The sequence below is a fragment of the Ascaphus truei genome, chromosome 2 (genome assembly GCF_040206685.1).
Source record: "Ascaphus truei isolate aAscTru1 chromosome 2, aAscTru1.hap1, whole genome shotgun sequence".
Lineage (NCBI taxonomy): Eukaryota > Metazoa > Chordata > Amphibia > Anura > Ascaphidae > Ascaphus > Ascaphus truei.
Genome location: NC_134484.1, coordinates 62450001 through 62477072, shown reverse-complemented (window position 1 = coordinate 62477072; position 27072 = coordinate 62450001). Strand labels below are relative to the sequence as shown.

At 40.5% G+C, this 27072-nt stretch overlaps 1 protein-coding gene across 5 annotated transcripts; it reads right to left on the bottom strand.

The window, feature by feature from the left end:
* Nucleotides 1-745: 745 nt before the first annotated feature.
* AZIN1 (antizyme inhibitor 1) lies at nucleotides 746-24689 on the bottom strand. 5 transcript variants are annotated; one of them, XM_075582568.1, is made up of 13 exons: nucleotides 24396-24689; nucleotides 18829-18965; nucleotides 18373-18525; nucleotides 15616-15814; nucleotides 12014-12187; nucleotides 10594-10766; nucleotides 6697-6831; nucleotides 4820-4898; nucleotides 4379-4453; nucleotides 3961-4126; nucleotides 2981-3093; nucleotides 2463-2677; nucleotides 746-1395 (listed from the first exon to the last, which is right to left on the bottom strand). In XM_075582568.1, exons 4-13 carry the CDS (start codon nucleotides 15715-15717, stop codon nucleotides 1293-1295), a joined length of 1335 nt encoding a protein of 444 aa, XP_075438683.1. In that variant the 5' UTR covers nucleotides 15718-15814; nucleotides 18373-18525; nucleotides 18829-18965; nucleotides 24396-24689; the 3' UTR covers nucleotides 746-1292. The 5 variants fall into 5 exon arrangements, with proteins under 5 accessions (XP_075438683.1, XP_075438682.1, XP_075438684.1 ...); XM_075582567.1 differs by lacking the exon at nucleotides 18373-18525 and having other exon boundaries at nucleotides 24396-24688; XM_075582569.1 differs by lacking the exons at nucleotides 18373-18525; nucleotides 24396-24689 and adding an exon at nucleotides 22762-23117.
* Between the last annotated feature and the right edge of the window lie 2383 nt (nucleotides 24690-27072).

Below are 27072 nucleotides of genomic sequence, written 5' to 3'. Positions count from 1 at the left end.
ACAGAAGAGGGGATAACGGGCATCCCTGTCTTGTGCCACTTTTAATTTGTAAGTAGAGTGAGGGAAAGCCCTGATGTATCACCCTGCGGTAGGTCCTGAGTACAGCGAGAGAATCGCCACACTCACCCGATCCCCAAAGCCAAATGCCGCAAGCGTCTCCTTCAGGTAAGGCCAGTCTATCCTATCAAAAGCCTTTTCTGCGTCCAGACATAACAGCATACTGTGTGTGTTATTTGTATTAGCCAATTCTACCAGATCAATAAATCGCCGGGTATTGTCCGCTGCTTGTCTTCCCTTAATGAATCCGACCTGATCTGGGTGTATAAGTCTGGGTAGGATTAGACAATCTATTGGCCAATAATTTACCATATATTTTAATATCAGTATTAATTAGGGATATGGGCCTATAACTTTTGCAATCCAGCGGATCTTTACCGGTTTATGAATTACGGATATAGACGCCTGCAACATCTCTGGGGATGGGGGCTCCTGCTAATATTGCATTAAACACGTGGAGCAACCTAGGGGCTAGTGATTTGGCAAATTTCTTATATTATAGCCCCGAAAAGCCATCTGGACCTGGGGCCTTTGGTTCCTTAATGGCCTGTGACACCTCCTAGATAGAGAAATCAGCGCCAATGGCCTCCTTCTCCACATCTGTCAATCTCCCCTAGCTTTGAGCTGGCTAAGAAATCTCTCAGCATTAAATCTGTTTTTAAAGCGAAAGCAATAAAAAATAAAACTGTAAAATCTACACAAAAGTTTATTGCGATCATACAAGGTTACGCCAGGTCAAAAAAACAAATATGATGCAATTTACATTTATTAATCTACTGGTCAAAGCACAAATTTACACATTCTAAACACACTAAACATATCTAAGTTATACACTAGTATTCCACTGACATGTTATATTGGAGAATAGACAATAAATGTACAAGACTTTCTAACAGGAATCCTTAGTATAAAAACTGTGTACTTATGTAAACTGTTAACAAGGAGCCAAGGTGATAGCTTCCATCTCAACTAAGTCATCCATTTTGTTGCATATTTTATTTAAACTGCACAGGGGGGTGGATTAGCTGGCATGTTTAAATCCGGACATTGCATCTAATTTTCCCCTTTTAATTACTTTTAGCTGCTTTTGCCTGGTCCCAATTCGCTTTGACTGAAATTCAAGTTTTGAAAATGGGGTTAACTCAAGATTGATCGATTTTTCTTCCACTCTGGAATGTTGACCAGGCAAGCTAGAGACTTGCACCTGTAGGTCTAATGTGAGCAAAGTAATGTGATTAGGCTGCTGTGGAGAAGCCGTCTTCGCGGAACTGCAAACAAGGCACACAGAGGCTCTTTATCAACATCTCTGATGTAATTCCAGCATCTTGCATTTCACACCTATGATTAAAAAAAAAAATAAATAAGTTATGCCTTAAGAAACATCTCAGACAATTGTTCAGTAAAAGCAATTCTAATTAGTAAACACAATGCACCATATCTAACGGCTATAGGATTTACAAAGGACGTGAGACCCGGTTTGCATTTAAGCAGTAAAATGAAATGGACAATAAAAATATCTAAATAGCCACAAGTTACAGGAGGTACTTAAATACTTTGGAATACGTGCCTAGTGAAATCTTTTAGTGATATGTTTTTAATTTTTCCTAGTTAATGTGATCAGCATGACCATTCCTACAATATATTTTGTTGCACAATATGTTCATGTTGCACAAGTCCTTTTGTTTTCACTGTTCCACAGGTGTCTCCGGACTTGTGCTCAGTATGTAAGGCTATGGTCGCTGGAAAAATCAAATTGAGATGACTTCCAGCGACCGCGACCAAGCCGTCGCTCCGTGCTTACAATATGCGCACGCGACGGCGGCAATGCATTAACTAAGGCTAGTTAAAAATTAGAAGTTGAAACCAGCGATGGTTTTAAAGTTTTCACTACTACTATATAAAGCAAGGTTTAATAATCCAATTTGCAATCTATATATAGTAATGTTTATTATGTAAAAGGGCATTCACATACAATATCCTAAAATTCCCAGGATTACCACCCTGGACTTCCTAATGCCATCTAATTCTTTTTGTATAGTTTTGCTGCCATTTATTGAGGCTATATGTTTATCTCTATCATTCATGTTATCTGCGTAGCCTGCCATTTTTTTTAAATAAACACTTTTCACATACTTTTGTGAAATCATAGTACCTCATTTCAGAGAAATTATGTAAAAATACATTTTGGTGAATACAAATTGTGTAATTTGGAAGAAATTAGCCTTGCAGTTACCCTATTGATATTCATAGTTCTACTTTAGGCTTAGACATGGATAGCTGTTTAATTTGAAATGACAAAGTGGAACTGCAAGTTAAAATGATTGTCAGGTCAAGTTTTTTTTTGTCTTTTCCCCCAAATCTCCAGTGTTTACAAGTGAAGCATCTACATAAAGACGTATACTTACCAGTCACTGAACGACATGAAGTTGTACAGGGACGGCTTTTCAAAATCTGTAAAGGCAGACTGTTCATTTAGAGTGCCAGATCCCATGTTTTCAAATACTATCCAATCTCCAACGTTCAGCTCAGGCAGAAGACAATGGTCCTCAATTATGTCAAGCTCATCATAAGATGGACCCAAAAGGCTGCTAGGAAAAAGTGGCACATCTTCCTTGTATTTCTAAAATACAGAATTATAAAACTTATTGAAATAAAAAATAAAACAGCCATATGCTTTTCTCTGTCATTTGTTAAATATCAGAGCACAGCTAAATACTTTTAGGGTGTACAATTTGTGTTGTCATCTGCAAGTATTGTCACTCACATTTGTATTGGCAGACTGCAGAGATCTACTGTAGCACTATGGCATTTGGGGAAAAAAAAACTGTTCTTCTGTCGTACGGCTTTGCAATGAGCAAAGTGCATAGGATTTTACATGCTACATTAGCCCTTAAGAGAACAATCAGGTTTTGCAATAACTTACCTTGTACACTGTGGGGGCAGTATTTAAGTTCTCGGACAATTTACTGGCAAAAGAACCGTAAACACCATCATTCATGCAATAAATAAAAGACTGCTTATTAACAGTTTGTTTGCCTAAAAAGAAAAAGGGAAAAAAAGCTTGAATCTTTTGGATCTCACACGTCCTGTATTCTTATGTTAGGCAAATTCAACTATTCATAGGCTTAAAGACTAGGACAGCTTTTTGCAAAATTCAAGGTATTAAAATATTACTATAAAAACAGTAGCGCCTCAATGTGACCCAATATCACAACATATCAGTTTGGCAATGCATTTTAGTAAATATAAACATCTAAGCTGTACTTCCTTCCACTTAAATATGACATGTACTCCGGATTTAAAATGGCCTTGAAGTCATAAAACATTTATTAGAAACAAATGGCAAGATGAAACTAGTCACACGGGGATTAATCTAAAATAAGGTGAAGACACTGATACAGTCAGCAAATGAGCAGTAACGAGTTAATGTAACTGGCCTTGCTTTCACATCACAAGATAACTACCAACTATGACTAAGCCAATACACCCCCCTGGATAGTGACAGAAAAGCATATGGAATAAAGCAAGTACAGTAATAGCTTAGATGACAAAAAGAGTGCAAAGTTTGGCAAAAGTTGTAGTGCTATGTTTGGCAATAGTTTGAAGTTTCCAGACGTATGTACCCAGTTATGTGCCTTCGTGTGTTTGTTATCTGTAGAATTTTGTGCAGACAGGCGCCCTAATGTTTGGTAACTATTGCCATTACTCTTATGCTGCCAGAGGGATCTGCAACGCACTGCGGAGTAAGGCATTGCTAATCCCTCTGTCAGGCTACAAAGTTTATCAGTGTTCTTAATTTCTTTTGTTAACGATTTTAAACCAATTCTTCAGTTTGTAGCTAAGTGAATTCTGAACAAAGCAAAATACAAGTGTGAATTTTGATTGAACAAAATAAAATACTACCTCCAGAAGGAAAATGTTGATCATGTTCAACTACTTTCTTTGCAATTATGTTTACTGCTAGGGTAAATGCAGATGAAACATAATAGCTTCCAGGCTCTGCAATGACTCTAATCCCAGATTCTTCAGGGAAGTATGCATCCAGCAAAGGGCTGACAGCATGATTAAGCTACAAGACAAGAAGTTCCAAAAATTTAGTTCATACTAAACTGGATAAAACCTACACACATACATATCCACCCACACATCACACTATGGAAGCTTATGACCAGAAACCATAAGAGATTACTGGTTAGCTAGATCACATTTGCACAACTATAGACAGGGCACCAATTAAATGGCCCCCCCAAAAAAATTATTGTAGTGAAATTAAATTTGATTTTTTTTAAAAGCTACTGCTGTAGCTGGTTTAGCATAGTACCTCTTCCAACTGAAATGCTTTTTCTGAAAAGCCTCCGCCAATATCCAACATGTTCATCTTAAAGCCAAGTTCTTCCTGGGAGAAAGAGAACATGTTTAATTTTTATAAAAGCTTGGCTCCTAAAATGTATTTATTTTCTAAGTGCCCTTCAGTTGGTGAAAGAAGTGACGTATTGTATTTCTTTGCTACAACGATAAAACTATTTAGCAAGTGTTTCACAATACAAGAACATATCATAAAAAGCTTTGGTTATAAGAGATACGATTTAAAAGGTAAAGACACCTGATAAATTCTGATCTTGTCCCAGATCACACACAGTACCTAAATATATAGTAATTAGTGGTCAAGTGTCAACCACTCTAGGCTAAACAATTAACAAGACTATTTTTACCAGTTATTTGAATGTGACAATACTTAAGGAACCTTCAAATAGATACTTACTGCCATATCGTACACGCAGCGAGAATCAGATAAAGCATGAATATATGCTTGTAGGTCATTCGACCGTGAAACATGAAACCTAAGGATACAACAAGTACATATAAATAACAGTTGAAAAGAAATTGTGTGAAATATGCACTATTGTCTGAGCATTAACCGCAAATGTCACTTCAGTTTAGACACTTAGGCCAAGTCCCCGGTAGTTACGGCAGCAAACAGCACAGCACAACCCTCTATGGGGCAGGCCCCAGTGGCTGCGTGGGCAGGCAAAGCGATGTGACGCCTACGCTGGCATGGGAAGACAAGAATTTTTTCCCGAGCCGCGGTCACGTGGCGGTGCGCAGCCAATGGCAGGCCAGATATGTCCCTTCATGGCCCCACCACCTGCGCTCCCCTAGAGACCGCTGATCGCGTGTCTAGGTGCTGCACGCACGCCGGGAGGACTGGGGCTGTATCCTTAGAATTATCATTAACCAGTTACAATACAGCAGTACTGAACTTATTTTTTAAACATTAGGTTTGTATTGAATGATGAAACTGCTTACAACATTCATGCAAACACTATGTTCAAACCGAACTTCTGATGTATGCTCTAACTGCAAATCAATAGCAACGGATTCCTGACTGGCTGAAGTTTCTTGCAAAATTGCTCGTTGATAGCAGTTAATGTTTGTGACAGAGCAGAGCCTGAAAAGCCAAGTTACAAGCGACTTCCAATCATGAAGGTTACAAAACAAAAGGCAATTAAAGCTTAATTTGGACTGCAGGACTTTACAACTAAGAAACATAAAAAACAAACAAATGCAGTATAAATTGTTTTGTTTTAATGGCCAAATATTTCAGATTGCAAATGTGCAAACCATTTGATATATGTACAGCTCTCAATGTAATGAAAGCCATGCATGTGAAAGAGCAAGTAAGCCACCTAGTGGCTATTCAGATAGTCTTTGTAAGTGGAACTACTGTACAGCAATATGAACTCAGTTCTTGTGCTGCCTTCTCAAAGTCATCCTAACATTACAGGATACACTTAAAAAAATGACATTCAGAACTCGGAACATTAAACTGCCTCCATCTAACTTCAGTTAAAGAGAATTCTGAGATACAGAAAGAAAACGAAGATCAGCAAATACCTAAAGAGTATTAAATCATTCTGCAACGTGTACATGTTTTTCAGAAGTTGGCATTGCCCGCTTCTTCAAATCAAAACTTTCAAGAAAAAAAAGGGGGGGAAAAGTCCTTGCTCATGCTCTCCGAATCAGCAATTCAATACTGCATTTATGGTGTTCAGACTGAAAGAAGTTTTTTAAACAGTTTACGACCCATCAATGCTAAAAGTTCTCAGTCACTTCAAATGGTCGGAAAAACTGAAGGAGTCCATTATTGGAGCATTTTAGGTTCAGAAACAGAGAATTAATACGATGAACAGTTCCACTTATTCTGCAGCTTAGCCATGGGTTAATATGCAATGTATTAACAATGAGAATACCAGAGGTAATGGTGTCATGTACAAATTTTAATAGCAGAATAAGTTGGATTCAAAATGTGTGTATTCTATTTGACAGTGAACAAAGCCATTTAGTCTACACAGATCAGCGGTAGCCACCTCCATTCCTCAAGGGCCATCAAAAGGTCAGGTTTTAAAAATATCCCTGCTTCAGCACAGTTGGCCCAATCGTTGACTGAGCCACCTGTGCTGAAGCAGGGATAACCTTAAAACCAGACCTGTTGGTGGCCACCCCTGACAGATAGTAAGATCTTTGGAGTAGGGAATCCTTTAAGTCAGTTTCTCCTACAGAATCACTACCAGCCATGTTTCTTTTGTTTACACTAAAAGCTTGTGCACAAAGAGATAGGTGTAACAAAAACACACTTACTTTACACCAATCACTTGAATTTTGAGCTCCTTAGCACATTCCAAGAGGTGCCTGCAGCCCTTCAGTGTGGTGCCAAACTTCATGTTCATCTCTTCATCTCCATTGATGCCCTCTGTGGCAATATGAAGCAAGAGCCTAAGAGAAGGGGAAGATGATTGGGGCACAGTTGGTTTACATCAGCACATGTGAAGCCTGAAGTTTTGCAGAAGTATGTTGATTAGGGTGCCAGTGCTCGAGCGTCATCCTTGGAAGAGTCAAGAACTTAGTGAGAAACATTCCTGTATAGAGAAAAAACTAGCAATTAGGGCCTAAGACTAGGAGCTGAGAGTGGCACAAATGGAATTACAGCAAGCCATGTCTACATATTGTTTAGCATTTCATAAGCTGAGTGGGTGCTGTAATAAAAGATGTTCCTTCTAAATGTTTGACAATTTCCAGAAAACAAAAATAGGCTTAAACTTTACTTTGTTTTATTACACAGCTCCACACATTATAGGAGTAAATGTTATCAGATTCCAATGTGAACCAGAACAGCAGTTGTTACCAAATACACAACTTTAAATAACTGATTACAATAAGCATTTATGTAGATTTTATCAACTGTCATCTTAAGCAGGCACCATTTATTGCTTAAAGATCAACATGTCGTTATAATACGAGCTACAAAGAAGGGGAATCAGGATCAATGAAACTTGGGATGCCTCTAGTGAAATGGGGACCAAAGCAAAAGCAAGGGGTAAAGGTATGGGTGCTACAGGCAAAAACCTAGTCAGGGCAACAACATAGTATGCAAGGAGGGGGCCATGCACACAAAAAAAAAACAATGCAAACAAATTATTGCAAAAAAAGTCATAGAATTTATGTAGATTTTATTAACTGTCATCTTAAGCAGGCACCATTTACTGTTTAATGATCAACATGTCTTGCTATATGAATCACAATTAAAAGCCTGACTGCTCCTTTTGCAGTTATTGGCATCTTGTTACTAAAACAGCAGACAGGTTCCTGAATGAAAATAGGACAAAATGTAGTTTCTATTTCAAACAGCTAAATAATTCGCTCATGTTCAGTCTATTCCTAGAGTTTGCATATTAATCATCATTATTATAGGTTAAAGCTGTAAAATTCCAACATTACTGAAATCCCTGCTCTTTGGTTAAAATTCCAGGCATTATTCATTCAGTAATGCCTGGAATTTGACAGCTTGCCAAGTTTTTATGTTTTAGCCAATCTGCTTTTCTTTGTCAGAACAGATCTGAGACAGGGGATTGGTCAGGAAGCAGGAACAGCTTTCAGACAGGGCATTGGTCAGGAAGCAGCAGCAACCAGGCAGTGACTCCTCCCCCTCCCGCCGTGAACAGAGCTCCACGGACAGTTGAGTTGAGGGAGAGTGTTTGAAGCGGCAAAGTAAGTGTGTCTGCAGAGTTTGTTTATAGCTGCAGAGTGTGTGAAGCTGCAGAGTGTGTGAAGCTGCAGTGTGTAGAGCTGCAGTGTGGCGATGTTGTGTTGTATGTGTGTGGAAGCAGCAGAGTTTGGATGTAGCTACAGTTTGTGTGTACAGCTGGTGCGTGTGTACAGCTGGTGCGTGAGTGTGTGTGCGCTTAGAGCTGGTGTGCGTGTGTGCATGTATCTGGTGTGTACATAGAGGGGGCGGCAGTGGATATAGATAGCTGCAGTTCAAGTGTATATAGAGGTGCTTTAATGTATTTACCATTTTATTTTAATAAATCTATATAACTGTACAAAAGTGTTTATTTATGAAAAAAAGCCTACATTTAGCCTATAATAGTAATAATCCCTGACGAACAGGGCATTACTGGCCAATAATGCCCTGGCTGGGTTAAAGTCCCTCGGCTTCACTTCAGGCCTTCAACTCTTCCAGCCTGGGCATTATTGGCCAGTAATGCCCTGTTCAGAGATTATTACTTAAGTAACTCTTTTGACACAAATATATATGGCGTGGTGGGTTTGGGTCCTAAGCTTGCAGGGATGGTTTGTGTTTGTAGATTTCAATTGGTAAACAATTGTTTGGGGTTTTTTGGCCCCGCCTCCCTGGTCTAAAGCTCTCATCCCACTTAAGTGTCAGGTCTTGTTCTGCACCTGTGAATGACCAGTCTATTAAGACAATTTCCCCTCCATTAGAGATGTTAGGAGTATTTTTGCAGGTAGTGTTAGGCATTGCAAAAGAGGTATATCGTGGAGCAGAATGGGACGTTTCGCCGCGGACATTTGGTCGTGACCAAAACGCCCCCGGCAGACACGTCGCCGCAGGGCAGCTCACCGCGGCACACCGCTGCGAAGTCCGCTCCTGCATGTCCCGACTTCCCGCTCCGACAACTGCATGTTTATTAAATGTCCCACATGTTGGAACGGCTTGTCAAGGCAGTGTAGCGGTCCCACGCGGGACAGAGACCGTGTCGAGTCAGCCATGCAGCGTACGGTAGTTGGGCACAGGAGCTGACATCGCGGCGGCAAAGTGTCCCGGCGAAGGAACGTCAGAGGTGTTTTGGTCAAGGCCAAACATCCTTGACCTACCTTGGTGGTGTTTGCAAGCTTGACATGCTTTGGCCAAACAATTTAACTAAATTACCCTCCCTTGTGAAAAGAAACATACGTTTTTAACTATATAATTTGTCATGTTGGATGTAAAACGAGGTTTTTTGTCTTGTTATATACATGATGTAACAATTCCAATGGCACTTCGACACATATAGTGTGATGGGTTCTGAGCTTCTGAGCATGGGATGTGTGTTTGCATATTGATAACCCTTCACTGCCAAAGGAAACTGCCATGCATTGCTTTGTAATTGTGTTTTAGAGAAAATGTTAAAGAAAGGTCAGGAAAATACGTTTTTAGGACAATTTAGCATTGTTATGTTGAGTGCACAGTACAATGCAGAAGACTTGAGATACAAGACATCTTCTGCCCAATAAGAGGTTTCAAGATTGGTCAGAGTACTCTAGCTTTCAATTGCCATTTGTTAGACTTCACTATTCTGTTTTATTATGTGACCCCAGCACATGGATTGAGCAATGAAAGATGCAGCAACATAACCGGCAAAATATTGATCTTCTAAACAATTGATCAATGCAATTCACATTCTTGCAAGCATTTGTTTACCATGGAAAAAGAAAAACATTTTAAACCAATAACCGGGTCACTTTGATCACACGTGGGACAGTGCCCATTAAAGCAGCAATCCCGCTTTCTTTTTTAGCGTTCTAGGACTGAAGCAGGGGGCCTCAGGAATTGAATTTCAGGTCCAGCTGGGCTATGGGGGACTATCGAAATGATAGATTTAAAGCTCCAGCGTCACACCCGCCAATAGGAAGCTGTGACGTTTATACATTGCGGCTTCCTATTGGCCCGCGTGACCGGAAGCTTTCAATCTGCGGAGCACCCACAGAGCTTTAATTAACATGGTTCAGCTTCGGAGAAACCCTGCTTCCCACTTATTAAAAACACGTTCTATTGCTTAAATGACCAGCTATTGCTTTTATGTATTTTGTTAAGTTTACATATTTCATTTTACACTCAAAATAAATGACTTCTGAAATTAACAGACCCCGAGTATGTTTAACTGTATAAAGTGGTAGTCAGTGCCAGAAGAAAACATTGTTTTGTAAAATACCTATACAGAACCATTTTTTTAATCTTTAGGTACCTTTCATGACTTACACATGATACTAAAAGCATGTTGTAGCCTGAATGATTACATTTCTTAAGAGGATAAAGGTACAAAACGTATTTCACCTTACTAAAACAGTTTAAATTTTCTCTTAAGCTGCCAACAATTTGTAAAGTTGATAGATTTCTAGAATTCTGTTCTCCAATTAGCAGCTGAAGTGGATTCTAAACGTACACTACCAAGACGTGCAAATAGTTTCTAAACTTACTTTGCATTAGGATGATTGCGTGCAATTTTCTTTAGTTCAGTTTCATTGTCACATGTCATAATGTTTACTCCAATTTTGGCTGCATGCTTGATCTGAGAAGCTTGCTTGCATGGATTACTATATACAACGTTGTCCATAGAGATGCCCAAATCATACACCAATGTCATTTCATTCTGTAAAAGGTATAAGATCTGAGTCAGACATTGTGCCCCATTGAGCAAAGAGCTAAAAAGCATCTTCAGTCTTCGTTAAAGCTGAAGTTCAACATGTCGTTTAAAAAAGAAATAAATAAAAATCTTTCCATATGAACATCAATACAATCTACACACTGACAAGTGATTAGCTAAGTTGCTGATTGATCCGCTCATGTGATCGATCGGCGATGATTCGGCTCGGGGTTCACCAACTGCATCTTGAGTCCTCTTCTGCTGCACTGACAGCCAAAGTTCTGTGAGGAAGATCATGTGACCAGGCAGGCACTATATTCAATTGGTTCACTGCTAGAGGGGGCAAGGCTCAAAAAGGTGATGCTGTTTCAGAAGGGAATGTGACTTTGTAAATGGCTGCTATAGGAACAAAAATGCTTTTAACATTAGAATACATTAAAAAAAAAAATCTTTAAAATAGTACATTTTTCCTTCTTTTTTTTAAATGTTATAAGTATTTTCTCATAGTAAACCTGATTCATTAAAAAAACAAAAAAACATATGTAGGATATTGCTTGAACTGCAGCTTTAAGCATTTATACCATGCTCAAGTATCAACTATGTTGACCTGAAGTCATTAGCAGAAATATTTACAAATAAACTAAATGGTAAGTCAATACAAGTTATTTACATCCTTTTCCAAGACGTTTTACACATTTGAAAAGTAACAATCCAGGCCATACTTTCAGAATACTAGGCTGCGGTGGCATGCGCGGTGTGATCTCAATGCCTTAAGGCAATGATCACAGCCAGATAGCGCATGCGTCAGCGTGGGGAACCAGTTAAATTTGATTCCACGGCGCGACAGCCAGGTCAGCAGTTCGCCCAGAGGGCGAACAAGCAACGTGATGTCAAAGCCACACCCCCTGGCTTCAAATCGCTGGCGCTAAAAAGCGGGTGACGTCACGCACAAGAGTACATGGTCACCATGGCCGCAGCCTTAAACTAGAGCAATATCAGAAATTAACATTTTCAAAACAGACTGTATATTGTTGCAGAATGGCAGAAGATTTGCAAGAGGAGAAGAAAAGTGACATCGCTCTCCACTACACACCGACTAGTTATATATCTTCAGAATATAGATTGGGTTACTGTTGTTATCAATAACCACAGCAGTAAATCTCAATACAAGTCCCTTGTTTCTGTAATCGCATTCCCCATCTCACAAAGCACCAATATACCATGCAAATGTTTAGGTATCATGATTTACTCACTTTATTGGCACAAGCAAATCCAGTCCCAAGAGCTGATAAAATGTGAAGAACAGCTGGGGAGGAGTTGCACCTCACTGTGTAAAATGGCATTATGTTCCCCAGGATATTTTGCCATTCAGTGTGTTTCTTCACAATCTTCCCAAGGTCAGCAACAAAGAATGCATTTTTTCCTGTCTAATAGTGGAAACAAATTAATAAGTGTGACAAACCGGAAATAAAATACATATTTCAAAATTAGAGGGACCCGTGAGGCAACGTTCTAATCGCTTTTGAGTCAACATGGTCAATTATTTTCAATCCATCATAAAATGTATCCACTTTAATAATCTAGCTGTAATACAAAGTGGTACCTATTTAAAAAATAAAACATCAAAAAAGTGCTAAAATGTTTGTGTGTATATATTTATATATAGTTATTTATACACCATCTAGAAAATATTCACATATCTTTAAAGCATCATTCCAGGTTGCATTTATTTGTTTGGATTTAATATATGCAGCATTTAATCAACTGTAAGGAAAAGTAATTACCTAAGCTGCCAATCGATCTGTTCTCCTGTGTATGATCGGCGAAGATCAGGCTTCCTGGGTTTTATATTATGGAGGCCTGTGAACCTATCCTGAAGTCAGTGGACGGCAACAACTACAACATAACCTTATATTACAGCGGGTAACAAATTGCAGTGGAAAGCTGTAACAATAGACAGTCTCCTGCTGGAAACATTGCAAGAGATCTGCTTGTGATCATTTGTTGCCAAAGCTGGTGCACTGCTGGGGAGAGGGCAGAGCTCAAAAACACGCGTACAAAAGCCGGTTTCAAGAGAGGAAGTGGCTGTGCCTTTCTAAATGGTTGCTATAACAACCAAAGGATGCTCAGTACGTTAAAATCAATTAAAATGGCATTAAGAGTTAGAAAACGGAAACAATGCAGTATTATCTAATACTACAGAACTGCTTTATAAAGATTGTAAGATAGGATTTGCTCTGTATTGCTGCTTTAAGCAAACCAGTTTAATTACCATTGGCCCAATAATGAGTAAATTAGTCAGTTTTCAATATTCAGGCAACTCTTTAATTCTATTCCACACTTTGAACTCTGAAACAGGATTATGATTTGATTTAACATGAAACCATGAACATGTTTGTGACAGACCTAGATTGTTACTAGAACACGTTTTGTTCTAAGGTTCCATGTTTATTATTATTCTCCACCTCTATATAGGGATCTCTCTCTCTCTATATGTATATATTTATACGGGTGTATCTGGAGAGGTACACAAAAAGAGTCCCTTTGTAGGCGCACCGCAGACCGTTATAGAATAAATGTGGTCAGGGGTGAAAGTACTGCAGACCTTTATATAATAATGTGGTCTGGGGTGAAAAAGTGTGTACAAAAATAAGTTTATTAATAAATATGCTTTAAAAACGTGTGTGGTGTTGTACTTCCTATAATAAAAATAGACAGATAGTCTATATGTTCTACTCTGGTCACCCAGTTTGATAAAGGTAGCAGAATATGACTGATGGCAATAGGCATGTGCTACAAATCAGATATACTCTCAATGGTGAAGCCGGTTGTGTGATACAGATCAGAAGGTATAGGGATTCGGCAACACACGCGTCCTAGGGTCACCATGACAACCACCTGGTATAAAGGAGCGACTGGAGACGCAAACACGCCCACCCCGGAAGAAGTCGCAGAGAAGCGACGAAACATGCAGCATGTCGGGTCTTTTTGCCGACAGTTTCTACTTGAAGTCATACCCAGAATAACTAACATACATTGATACACCCATTTAAAGAGGTGTTTGGCACAGCCATAGACTCTTTTGTTCTCTGTGCATTACTATCACTAGGTGTGATTTGCCATCTGTTGATGCCCTGAGCTATAGCTTATTAAAGCTACCACATCCCTATGCATTTGGGATTCACTAATTGCAATCGAGCTGTATTGAATAAAACATGTCCCGTTTTTTGATGCGTTATATCACCTCTATACAAATGATATAACATATGCTGATCGATACTATACTTACCAGCCTTTAGGTTTTATTGCTACACTGTATACTGCTCTAGTAGCAATGACATTAACATCCGTGTGCATCTGTAAACAAATACTTATCATACAGCACTTTGAGCGAAAAACTCCTCTGGTCTTAAAGGTGACAAACTATCTTGCAGCAGAAAAAATGACATATACGCAATACGGGTACAGAAAAACACCATACAATCAGCAGATATATTGATTTGTACTTATACAATACCCATGGCATGATAGCTTTCTATCTCGATGTGTAGAATCACATGGTCTAGGCTCTAATTAACCCGTTTTACTCACCCCGCTCCGTTCCTACATACTGGATACAGTGTCACGGTACTCAAATGACGCATGCGCAGGAAGACCCCTTCAACATACAGCACATTACAATCACGAGCGGCGTATAGGAAGCAATCATAGTGGCACTCAGCCCCTCTGATAACTGCACTACAGAGTTATCCTACCAACTGGTATTGTTTTAGTAGTGGATGTATAAACAGACATTTATTACACACATTACCAGGTACGCATTGCCAGTGAACCTATATGACGCAGGCGCAGTAAGACTTACCTACTTTTCAGAACATACCACTACGAGCTATGTGAGGAGTAACCATAGCTACGTCTACTCCTTTTACCATGGTGCAAACAGTTATTTTATAAACATCATTAACTAGTATACTTTAATTTGCTGTGTTACAGAGACAGATTAAACAGGTTTTACTAATCCTGTCTTCCTCTTCCATCCATGGTATTTGGGAATTTATCTCAACTAATAGCTATTAAGCCTATACAGTGAAACTATAATCCCTATACCTTCTGATCTGTATCACAAAACCAGCTTCACCATTGAGAGTATATCAGATTTGTAGCACATGCCTATTGCCATCAGTCATATTCTGCTACCTTTATCAAACTGGGTGACCAGAGTAGAACATATAGACTATCTGACTATTTTTATTATAGGAAGTACAACACCACACACGTTTTTAAAGCATATTTATTAATAAACTTATTTTTGTACACACTTTTTCACCCCAAACCACATTATTATATAAAGGTCTGCAGTACTTTCACCCCTGACCACATTTATTCTATAACGGTCTGCGGTGCGCCTACAAAGGGACTCTTTTTGTGTACCTCTCCAGATACATCCGTATAAATCTATCGATTTACTCCCTAGCCAGCACGCCTCTACCACCAAGGGGTTAGAGCGAGGTTCCTACCTATAGTTGTCTCTCTATATGTATATAGATATATCGAGAGAGATCTCTATCGAGAATTGTCTAAAGGGAACAGGCAATTAAGTTAATCTTTTTAGCAATTTGCTGCAGTTTGAATATTTTAGACTGAAACCTTTTAACGGTTTAAAATGTTCCCCATAGAAGTTTACAGACGTTTCAAAGCCTCGCAGGTCTTCATCAAGAACTCTAGCCGGTCTAGTGAAAGATACCACAACCTACTAAAAATGTACAATGTGCTGTATGGTTTAATAGAGTAATAATTTGCACAGGCTCCAAGAAAAGTGGCAGTCATCAGAAGTTATGTAAAAAGCAAGACTTACAAGGGTATGCTCATAAATATAGTTATCAATGACATCTCTAGGAGTCGCTGCTTCATCCAGTAGGCCAATAGAGTAATTTGCATCTTCGTTAAATCCTTTCATCTCAGCCGTATACTGCAAAGCCGACAATCATAAACCAAATAACGCCAAATGAGGGGTCAGCAACTATAATTGTTGGGTCCTTTAAATATGCAACAAACTGGAAGAAAAAAAATAATTAAGGCACAGCTCACATTTAAATACAATGCTGCATGCATTAAATGATTTATGTACAGGACTGTATCTCTACATGAACACTGGGATGTCTTCTACCGAACCCAAAGAACATTTACCCATTTTTACAAAGTGGATAAGATTCACACAATAAATCCCTGCTGGAACAGAACCACTTAAGTGTAGCTACAATAGTCTTAAATGATTAAAGACATTTTGACACAATGTTAACATAAAACCCATCATTAAAAACATGGCTGTTTGATGCTTCTCAATTTAAAATGGTTAATGGGTTTGCAACTTTAGTTCACAAGCTACATCCATCACGGCACAGTCAGGAATTCTGCACATGGCTAATGTTCACACAACATAAGTCATTTCTTTTTACTGCAAATAAGCAGGCTGCAATATATATTAACAGAGGATAGCAGAGTCCACAGCAAGGTACAGTACTGTATTCCATATCAGTTAATTCCCTCAAATGTTTTATATTGCATGAAGTGTTAAATCTGCCAAAGCTGGGTGATTTAAAAGTTCAAAGTAATCTGATGTAAAGCTAAAGTTACACATACTTGACACAACAGATACATTAAATTGAAATAAATTGCTAATCTAATACTTTCTGTACAATTTTAACCAATATTTAATAATGAAAGATGTATTTAAAATGGCAGTTTCCATTACTTTGTTTCAGAAGCAAATATGTTAATCAACACCCAGGAATCTATATTTGCAGGGAACAGAATCTCAATTAAGGAAAATGCAGCTACAACCAGTTACACATGGACCAGCCGCTTCGAAAGGTAAATGTTGATACTTTATTGATTAAAACAAGCCTAATCAGTTAAGGATTGTAAGAGGACTCAAAGTTGTGTTTTAATGAAGCAGTACTGATTTAGTGGTATGGCAGGCTTTAAAGTCCTTCTGATTTCAGTGCTTTAATGCATTTGCGCCGTTAACACTGAATAGGTCAATTCTGAATGATTTAATTCTCCAATTTAAACACAAGGTCACACTCGCGTTATTTAAACAAACTGCCATGTGTCTAATTTAGCCATTTACAGACCTTTCAAAACGCACTTCAAAAGTTAAATGTAAAGAAAAGTTTGTTTTACAAATTCAATAGCTTAAGTTACAATCTTCTCAAATACTGTACACGCACAACTAAATTAACGTAGTGACAGCCATGTCCCAAGTATCTTCATTTTAGCCAACATTCACTGTATTCTGAGGGCTCCCGGGTTTTCCAGATCTTTGTATCTCAGAAGAGGAAAATGGCACAAATCAAAGAGTTAAAGGAGTGGCTACGTGAGTAATGGTACGGACACTGAAAATTATGCCACTGAAGCAGGAGAGTCTGCTTCAAATCCCAGTCAGCTTCTTGTGAACTTGGACAAGTCATTTTATCCATCTGTGCCTCTGGCACCAAAAAGAATATAAGCTCATCAGGGCAGGGGCTGCCTGTACAATTCTATGTGCAGTACTGCGGTACCACGCTGTAACGTAATTGCAACATGCTTTGAGTCCCATCTGGACAGTAGTACTTTTGAGGGGAATTTAACCCACCAACTACTAAACAAGTAAACAAACTGCATTAAAACATTTTTCTCCATATATTCTCTTCCATTCCCCAAGAAAATATTACTGCCCTTATGTACAAATAAAATAATAATGTGCCACATGGCAAGAAATAATGCATTAGCTGTTTTTAGACTTTTGGGAGAGATTTATAAAAATGGTTTGACTTGGGTGTGCCACTTATATTGTTTTGTACTGCGCTGTCCTTAACCATGAGCATCTAAGCTTTGGGCACGCTATTATACAATGAAAGTCAATTAGAACTGATGTTATCACATCTCAAACCCAGAAAGTCTGCACGTCGCCCCAAAACAATAGACTCAATCGGCAACACCCAACATGTTCTATTTAAAACATGCCACAATTTTCCCTATTCCCTGTGGCACACCAAAGCCTTGTAGGATACATTAGTACTTAAGTGAAGCATGTGACTAAATGAAAGTGTATTGTGACTAGTCTACATGTTTATGCATTCTAACAATGAATAGGCAAAGACTGTATAGCGCACATGCCATGCAAGTTTAAGGGAATGACAAATAGAACAAAAATAGTTTGTAGAATACTAGCACCAGTTTAAAGAAGCAAACCAAATTGTCAAAAGGCAAATTTATAACCACATGAAACCCAGAGAAATAATCATGGATACTTTTTGTGAGGAGTTATTAAATAACACACAATAATCACTTAAAGGGTTGTAGAGATACAAAACATGGAAAAATATTAACAATCTCCAAAAGAAAACATAAGAAAATACAACAATCTATATACAAATATTTTTTTGCCCTCTTGGTGTCCCTGGAGGTCAGGGGAGCCACGCTAAACATTAGCTTTTTTGATATAGCATGTATATTTTAGAGTTGGATTATAGTCGGGCAAAAGTCACTTGTTTACCAGGGTAAATAAGGTAAAAACAAGTGGACATGGATAGAGTACTAAAGCATAAAAGAAATGGGTAAGAATACTTACATCGCTTTAAGGATTCTCCTTCACAAAACGCATGCAATTCCTCAATTAGGTATAACAGATTGCACACTTAAGGTAGACTACAGTGCATCTAAGGTATACAAGCTCCTTGTCATTGCTCAAATACATTCACTATACATTAACTTATTTCTCTTGCTGGGAGCAGAAAAAACAGCAGGGGAGGGACAAACAAGATGAGAGATCGTTAATTTTTTTTTTTTATAAATAGCAAGCAATATAGACATGTTTCCTCAAAATGTATTGCATTGCAGAACCCATAATAGTAGTTACAAGTCCTCCAAACTGCAAATATATTTACCAAATAGTCACATGAATTGTCTCACTGGGTCTCAAAACAGATTTGTATTAAATAGATTTCACACATCCGTGTTTTTTATAAGAGTTTTCATAAAGGCACCTTCCAACAACCGTTGTAGGATTATTTGTGCAAATACTTACATGGACAAGTTAGGAGATGGAATCTCCTATCATCAGCTAGGGTCCCAAGGTGGCTCTGCGTTGAAGTCGAACTGCTCCCTATAGAGTGCTTTTCCTAGTCCCCCTGGATAGTTGTACGCTTTGACAGAAAATACGCCCTACAAGAAAATGTACATGTGACTAGTGTCACATCAAATGGAAGCACTGATGCAAGAAAACAATCCTGTAAAATTAATATTAACGTCGTAAAGTTTTCCGGGTAAGTTCGCTAAGTGAAAAGAAAAACGGCTGCTGTTGACGGCAAAATTAAATCACTACGCAGCACCACCATAAAATAAAGCTGGTAATATGTAGCACGGTTTTGTCGCAGAGAGCTGCAAAGTTTTATAGCATTATGAGGCCAATTTAAAACTTTTATTTTTACCAAAGCTACATATCTGATGAATCTAAAAAACAGAAACAGAACAGCAGCAAAGCATTCAGCTGCCCCTCCTGTTAAATAACTACAACTCCTCATGCTTCTTCTTAAATCTTTATGTACTCATTGCCTTATTTCAAAGTAACACAAAACTAGTACAAGTCAGCACCTAATCGTGTATGCTATTTTAACCCATTCCCGCCCGGGGGTGACAACTTGCATTCCAAAGCAATGTGTCGCAGGCTGCTCCTACAACGGTCATGTATTTTCTAGTTTCTTTTCTTGCACCTGTCCACTCAGATCACAAGACTAGAAACGTTTAATCACTTTCATTGTTAAGCTTTCCTCTCCATTTGTTGCGTCAGCCAGATTTCAGTGACGTGGGCAGGGAAATGTGTAATTGGTATAATTAAACTTGAGCTCTTTGTAAGCAGTGTTCCTATATAAATGCAAGTTGGTGTCTATGAAACTTGTTTCAAAGCAAGGAATATGGCATTGTACAAAATCTTATAAAGCAGCAGCTCATGTTATGGGAAGCCTGTACAAAAAAATAATAATGCAGAGGTTCTATTACTTGGCAAATAATTATAACCGAGAAATATAGTGAAACTAAATGACCTGTTACTGCAGTCATTTAGTGACCTGTCGCACTGAAACACATCACACACGCCATGGGGCTCGATGGAGCAACCAAGACGAAAAGAGATTTTCGAAAGGTACAGTTTTCCTACTTACACACCTGGAAAACAATATGCTACAATCTTATCACAGTATTTTAAAAGTATAGTGTAAAGGTTTTAAAGTGGTGTTTATTCCTTGAATCGCTTGAAACATTAAAAATTCCCACAAACTACTACTGTACATATGGGATCTTTACCAACTTGGTGAAAAGAAACCTTTCAGAGGTCTGTTTCACAACAGTACTGAGGAAAAGCACTGCCAAATTTATTTATTTATAAAATATTTTACCAGGAAGTAATACATTGAGAGTTACCTCTCGTTTTCAAGTATGTCCTGGGCACAGAGTAAAACAAAATAATACATGGTTACAAATACAGTTACATAAATGAACAAGGTATACATTATATACAAGACATTGCATGCACAGTTAAAGAAAATATATATTATGAGCGTATGAAACAGTTACAGACCAGATTAAAGTGTGAGACAGCCTTAGATTTGAAAGAACTTAAGCTGGTGGTGGATATGAGAGTCTCTGGTAGGTTGTTCCAGTTTTGGGGTGCACGGAAGGAGAAGGAGGAACGTCCGGATACTTTGTTGAGTCTTGGGACCATGAATAGTCTTTTGGAGTCTGATCTCAGGTGATAGGTACTGCATGTGGTAGGGGTGAGGAGCTTGTTCAGGTAGCTGGGTAGCTTGCCCAGAAAGTATTTGAGGGTGAGACAGGAAAGGTGAACTTTGCGCCTAGACTCTAGTGATGACCAATCTAGTTCTTTGAGCATTTCGCAGTGATGTGTGTTGTAGTTGCATTGGAGAACAAAACGACAAATTGAATTGTAGAGGGTGTCAAGTTTGCTAAGGTGGGTTTGAGGAGCCGAGCCATATACTATGTCTCCATAGTCAATAATTGGCATTAGCATCTGCTGTGCAATACGCTTTCTGACCAGGAGACTTAGGGAGGATTTGTTCCTGTAAAGTACCCCTAGTTTGGCATAGGTCTTGGTTGTCAGGGTATCAATGTGCATCCCGAATGTTAAGTGGGAGTCAAACCATAAGCCCAGGTATTTAAAACTAGTGACAGGTGTTAGGGTGGTTTTAGCGTTGGTTCTAATCAGGAGCTCAGTCACTGGAAGCTTTACAAATTTAGTCTTGGTCCCAAATACCATTGTTAGTCTTGTCAGTGTTTAAAAACAGTTTGTTTTGGGAAATCCAGTTTTCGAGTCTCAAAAAGTCAGACTGAAGTATGTGTTGAAGGTCAGAGAGGCTATGGCTGTGTGCATACAGGATTGTGTCATCTGCATACATGTGTATTGAGGCTTCCTTACAAGCTGTGGGAAGATCATTAATGAACACTGAGAAGAGTAGGGGCCCCAGAACAGAGCCTTGCGGGACACCACAGGTGATATCCAGGGGGTTGGAGTTAGAGCCTGAGATGGACACATGTTGGGATCTTCCTGATAGGTAGGACTGAAACCAGTTTAAAGCATGTTTCCCTATTCCAGAGCTCTGGAGTTTGTTAAGCAGGATAACATGATCAACTGTGTCAAAAGCCTTTGCAAAATCTAGGAATACTGCACCAGTGAGTTGTCCCCGTTCCATTCCACACTGGATTTCATTGCAAACTTTTAGCAGGGTAGTTACGCTGGAGTGTTTGGGACGAAACCCAGACTGGAATTGGCTAGGGAAATTTGACTTGGTGTAGAAATCGCTTAATTGGGAGTGGACACATTTTTCCATAACTTTGGATAGAGTTGGGAGAAGTGAGATTGGCCTGTAGTTTGAGACAGTGTTTTTGTCCCCACTTTTGAAGATTGGGACAACTCTGGCAGTTTTCTAGGTCTTAGGGATATGGCCTGCAGACAGGATAGAGTTGACTATGGACGCAATCTCAAATATAGGTGCGTGTACCAAAACTTCAAAGGCTACTAAATTGCCTGCCACTTAAGAAACGGTACAAGCCAATTTAAGCAAACAGACGACATTCTACCAAATCAAGTTATTTCGACTTGCCTTTTTGCCCTCCCACTTTCGCATCCTACAGCACGTGCAAGCAGTCGTACTGCAAATCTAGACAACCAACTATTTTTTAAATGAGGACTACTGATTGTACCATCAGGGTCTGGCTTTGCTATGTGATTCATAAATGGTTGACAAGAAGTTGTTATGAAGAATACGAAAAGAAAATATACAGAACAAAATTAATGTGGTGTGTAAAAACAATTTTCAGAAAATAAAAAGGGCAGGAAAATGTTCAGAAAATAAAAATTAAGTTATTGCTATGTGGTCAGTAGAACACATGACCTCTCCAACCCAACTGCTAATGCAAACACTGCGATTGTACAATCATCACTGCCCATCTGTAAGAAAAGTAACACTTCCAGTACATGAAAATTGCAAGCACACATGGTTAAAACTGCAACGTGATACAGTGACAGATTTAACTTGAGCTAGAAGAGTGTAGCTCACTTTCAGTACTCCAGTGTGACAGGACTATCACACGAAAGGCACATTTAAGAACATTATGTTTCAACCACCAAAACATTTGCAAATTCCAAGCATCTGATACATGATCACAACTTTATTTGCTACAACTTCTCTTCATCGCTTTATAACTTTCAAAGCATTTGTTTTATTATTTTCTGGTATTACAGTAAAAAGTAAAAATATAGACGACAAATTCCTGCTCTAAATTAATTTTATTGTCCGCAAAACTGCGCACAAGTAAAATAACAGTATGCACAAGTAAATCATACAATGTATCTACACAACTGAAGACAACGTATCCGGCAGGGTTTGCTATAGAAACAGCAGTTAGCAGAGGAGTTAAAACCAAAATGACCATGCACTTAAATTACCTCGGACATTTACAGTAGCATGCCAACCCGAGTCCTCTATGGGAAACGCTTCAGGGGTGCAGGGATTCACTCCCCCATGCTTGGGAAGCCTTGCGGTAATAACCCAACTCTACACCAGTCCATCAGATAGTAACACTTGGAGGGAAAGTCAGCAGGGTGTATTGTTCATTCAGTGACAGGAAGAAAAAAAAAACTAGATCGGGCTGGTCCAGACCGGAACAACCTCACCCCTCCCCTCATTTGCACCGTTACCACCAACACCGGCATTCAAAACAAATGCAAGGGTTGCAAGAAAACGAGCTGCTGAGAGGGAGACGGCGCCAGGGGGCACGTCCTGGGAGGGTCCTTCTGTGCGGCCTCCAGTGTGAAGAAGCAGCAAGGAGGCAGCAAACATGTTCATGCCCATGCCAGATTCAGCATCTGCCACCACACTGGCGCCGAGATACACCACTGATCACCTATATATGGCACAGACTGCAAGGTCTCACAGCGAAAGTACCCTGATTCAGGACCACAATGTCTGAGGCAATGTAAAAACGACACGTTGTATAAGATCTGCTGGCCACGGTAACAGGGTGGAGCAGCATTTCTTTTTTTTAAAGGAATGCAACAGTTCGGGGGTGGGGACGGGGAGGCTCCTGTTAGGAAACCAGACCACACTAGAAACGGGGTAAACTACCAGTGTAATCCACAGCTGTTCATCTCTATTAGTGGCGAGCTGCGGACATTTGGGCAACCCAACATGATTCACCCTGTGCACATTGCGGGATGTGGTGTCAGGAGAGTATATAACTTATTACACAGGCAAGGACAAACATGGTGTCACTGACTGTAGTAAAACATGAGTAATAATACTGGCATTGCTGCTGCAGTGCTAATGACACGAGCTGCACTCGGGTGCTGCGGGAAGAGGTTCAGTGTCACACCGTGTCTGCTCGCAGCATTCACCACGGCAAAAGGTTAAGTGAACTCTGCCATACTGCAGCGCCAAATCCAATTAGCACCGCATATAGTGACGCTATTACACGTTAAGCAGTCCAAAGCCTTAGCCTCTCCGCGGCAAGCAGCTGTTTGCCCGGTGACATTATCCCGCCTCTTGCACCCCCAACGATTCTACCCCCTCATCCTCCTCCCTCAGACTCCGCCAGACTGCACATCCCCGCCGTGACTCGTAGACGCACGTGCTCGCCACCCCTCCGGGTGTTTTAACCTCTCTGGGGTCCTTTACCCTCCCGCGCTGTCACACAGCCCGCCCCGCCCACTTAACGCTCTCACGCCCGAGACGCGGTCACGTGGGGAGGAGGATAAGCTAGTGACAGGCATCGCGTGCGCTGTATAGGGCGCGCGCCGCCTCACGCGCATCTAATGTTTGAAAGCCCAAACCGCTTTCCGTGAAGTAACGAGGGCCGCATTAGCACGGGGGCGGTGGGCTTAATTACACGTGACATCACACAAGGGGATCCGTGGTTAATCTCCAGCTCTCATATCAGTGTTACATACTCCCCCCCTCCTCCTCCTCTCTCATTCTCCCTGGTGTCAGCCATGTTGGAGTATCCCCACGCCGCAAGCCTGTCTAGCCTCCCCGCCGCCCCACACGTCTCAGCCGCTCGCCCCTCTCCCCCCCAGCCACTTACGTGAAATAACGGCCCAAAGGATTTGGGGAATCGTCTTCTCTTTTTTGGCGGAATTTTTAAAGAGTGGTGGGGGCACCCAAAGCAGAAATACAAGCAGCTTTCTTGGCCATAGGCTCACGGGAGCCACGGGCGAGAATCAGCGTGGGTCTTCTCGTCTATTACGCGGGGAGCGGTGCAGGAGGAAAGGAGCCGCTGGCGAGGGATATGCGTGGTGTTCGCCTGCGTGTAAATGGAGGTGAAGTCAGACAGGATTGAGCCAGCCGGGGCCGGCTGCGAGCGGGCTCCTTATATAGAATCAGGGGCGTGGGCGTGGCCGACGCTCTGTGACGTAGAATGGGGGCGGCATCTAGCGCTCCAGACCATAGATTGGTGTGTTGAGTGACAAGGAGCCATGAAGCGAGAGGCCGCCATCTTTGACCCTGGCTAGGTGAGGGCACCCCGAGGTTAGAGAGAGAAATTAGTGGTGAAAATTCTAGTAATGAATGGGTGGAAAATGTGATGCGGATGTAAGTTGTTACCCTTTTCATTTAAAGATCTCAGGAGTACCACAACCTGTTTATTTACACGTTTCAACACTGGGCACATGCAAATAGGTACAGTACACTTAAGTTCAAGGGCAGGCAACTCCAGTTCTCAAGGGCCACCAACAGGTCTGGTTATCAGGATATCCCATCTTTAGCAACTTGATAAACGCCTAGGTGCGTTCTTTCACGTTGTAGTACTACTGTGAGCTGATTAAATACAAGTCTTTTATTTTAAATCGGAGTTGCCTTGAATTCATCTTTTTTCCTGCTGGGATTTTGGCTGTGCTTGTGTGTGTTTTATTCCATTTGCTGACCTATACTGAAGCAGGGATATCCTGAAAACCCGGCCTGTTGGTGGCCCTTGAGGACCGCAGTTTCTCACCCCTGCGTTTACTTCCTCTTGCAATGTAGGATTACAAACAAGTGGGCACCTCCTACAAAGTCAATGTAACACATGCTATTTATTACATACAAAGGTCATTTTACTAATAAAACATTGCCAAATCAGTCATTGATCTTGTACATGCTGTAACTAGCTAAAGGTTCCTTGCTTCAAGCAATGGGAGACCGGCCAATCACCTTAGCTCTCATACATGGATAGAAATTGTTACAACTGGTTTTAATAGGTACAAATAATCAACGTTTATATAGGCTCAGTGCCTGCTAAATATATACAGTTGGAGGGCACTTCTCTCGTTTTTATTGCATACATCTAAAAATACAGTCCAAATGGCTTTGTCCCAATATTTAATAAATGGTTTTGTTGTTTTAACGGCTCCTTTTTTATAAGCCACTTTGACCACTGATTTTAGCAGCGTGTCACACTGATATGCTGGCTTTAAATTGATATAATTTTTAACGGATTTAACCACAAATTATATTGAACCATCCTTTCCTGTGATCATGGGAACCTTGTCAGTGAGTTTGCTCGAATCAATACAAAAGAAAAGAAACCATATTCTCGTACTCCCCACTGGCAGTTATATAAAAATAGAGGTTGCTTTCTCTAGGGAAAAGAAACAGGTGCTTGGTTAACAGCAGCGCTCTTCAACTAGGTTTTCAAAGGGATCAGATCACAAATAGAAGGACCACATGAGTAATGTAATGTAATTACAAAAGACCATGATGACGACCAAAAGTAAGATGAGAGGATGAAATCAGAAAATTTGTTTGAGCAACGTGGAAAAGAGAGGTTTGCAACCGCAGTACCTGGAACATCATTGGGGAGGCCTTCATCCAACAGCTGACTGACAATATAGATATATATGTATATACAGATGTGTCCGCCTGGTCTCACCGGCTAGCCCAGGAAAATCTGTGGCTATCTCACAGAAATGCTGAAACATTTCAGCGAGATTTCTTTGATATTTCTGCAACCAGACTAATGGCCCATCGGCTGAACACAGCAGGGGGCCCTGCTATTTGAATGGGACTGCAGAGAACCCGCTGTGTTAAGCCGATGGGCCATTAGTCTGGTTGCAGAAATATCACAGAAATCTCGCTGAAATGTTTCAGCGTTTCTGTGGGGTAGCTGCAGATTTTCTTTAGGCAAGTGGTCGAATACAGGAGGACACATCTGTAAGTGTAGCAGGGTATAACTCCTGGCCAATGGGGGCGTTTACACAGTTCCTCAGGGTGACTGAAGAGGCAGGGATGGAATAAAAGAAACTTTGTCCTTTAACTCTGACACTGACCAGGGAATGAAACATTGTGTCTGTGACACATGGAGGCGGAGCTGCCAGAGCACATGAGGTGCTAGGACTGTCCTGGGAGCTATTAAGGCTTCCTTGACTAGGCCGGACTTTACCCCCTAGGCCCCAGATAGTTCCCCCTCACTGTAGAGACGTGTGCATGGCTGACTCTAGGTATAGGTAGCTCCTGATAGTGAGGGAGCACAGTGGAGCGCAGCGGGGTACAGTGGATCAGACCGGAGTGCAGAGGGAGGCTTCCCCCTGCGGCCTGAGTATCAGCCATCACCCAGACCCTGAGGTGTGAGAGGCTTGTGTTTGAGACCCCGCAGGGTGGGACTCTGCTGCTATTTTGCCCTTGCTGGGAAGTGTGGCCTGGCTGGATCCTAAGGACAGGTCCCCGCTGGCTACTGCAGCGCCCGCTGTGGCGGACGCTGCAGGGACAAGAGCCACCCTTGTGGGGCC

Excerpts from the sequence above, each read along its gene's own strand:
- AZIN1 (XM_075582568.1), bottom strand. The coding sequence starts at position 15,717 with ATGAAAGGATTTAACGAAGATGCAAATTACTCTATTGGCCTACTGGAT. Across the intron at positions 4,454-4,819 it reads GCTGCGTGTACGATATGGCA|GAAGAACTTGGCTTTAAGAT; the intron begins GTAAGTATCTAT and ends TCTTTCTCCCAG. Across the intron at positions 1,396-2,462 it reads TTCATGTCGTTCAGTGACTG|GTGTGAAATGCAAGATGCTG; the intron begins GTAAGTATACGT and ends TTTTAATCATAG.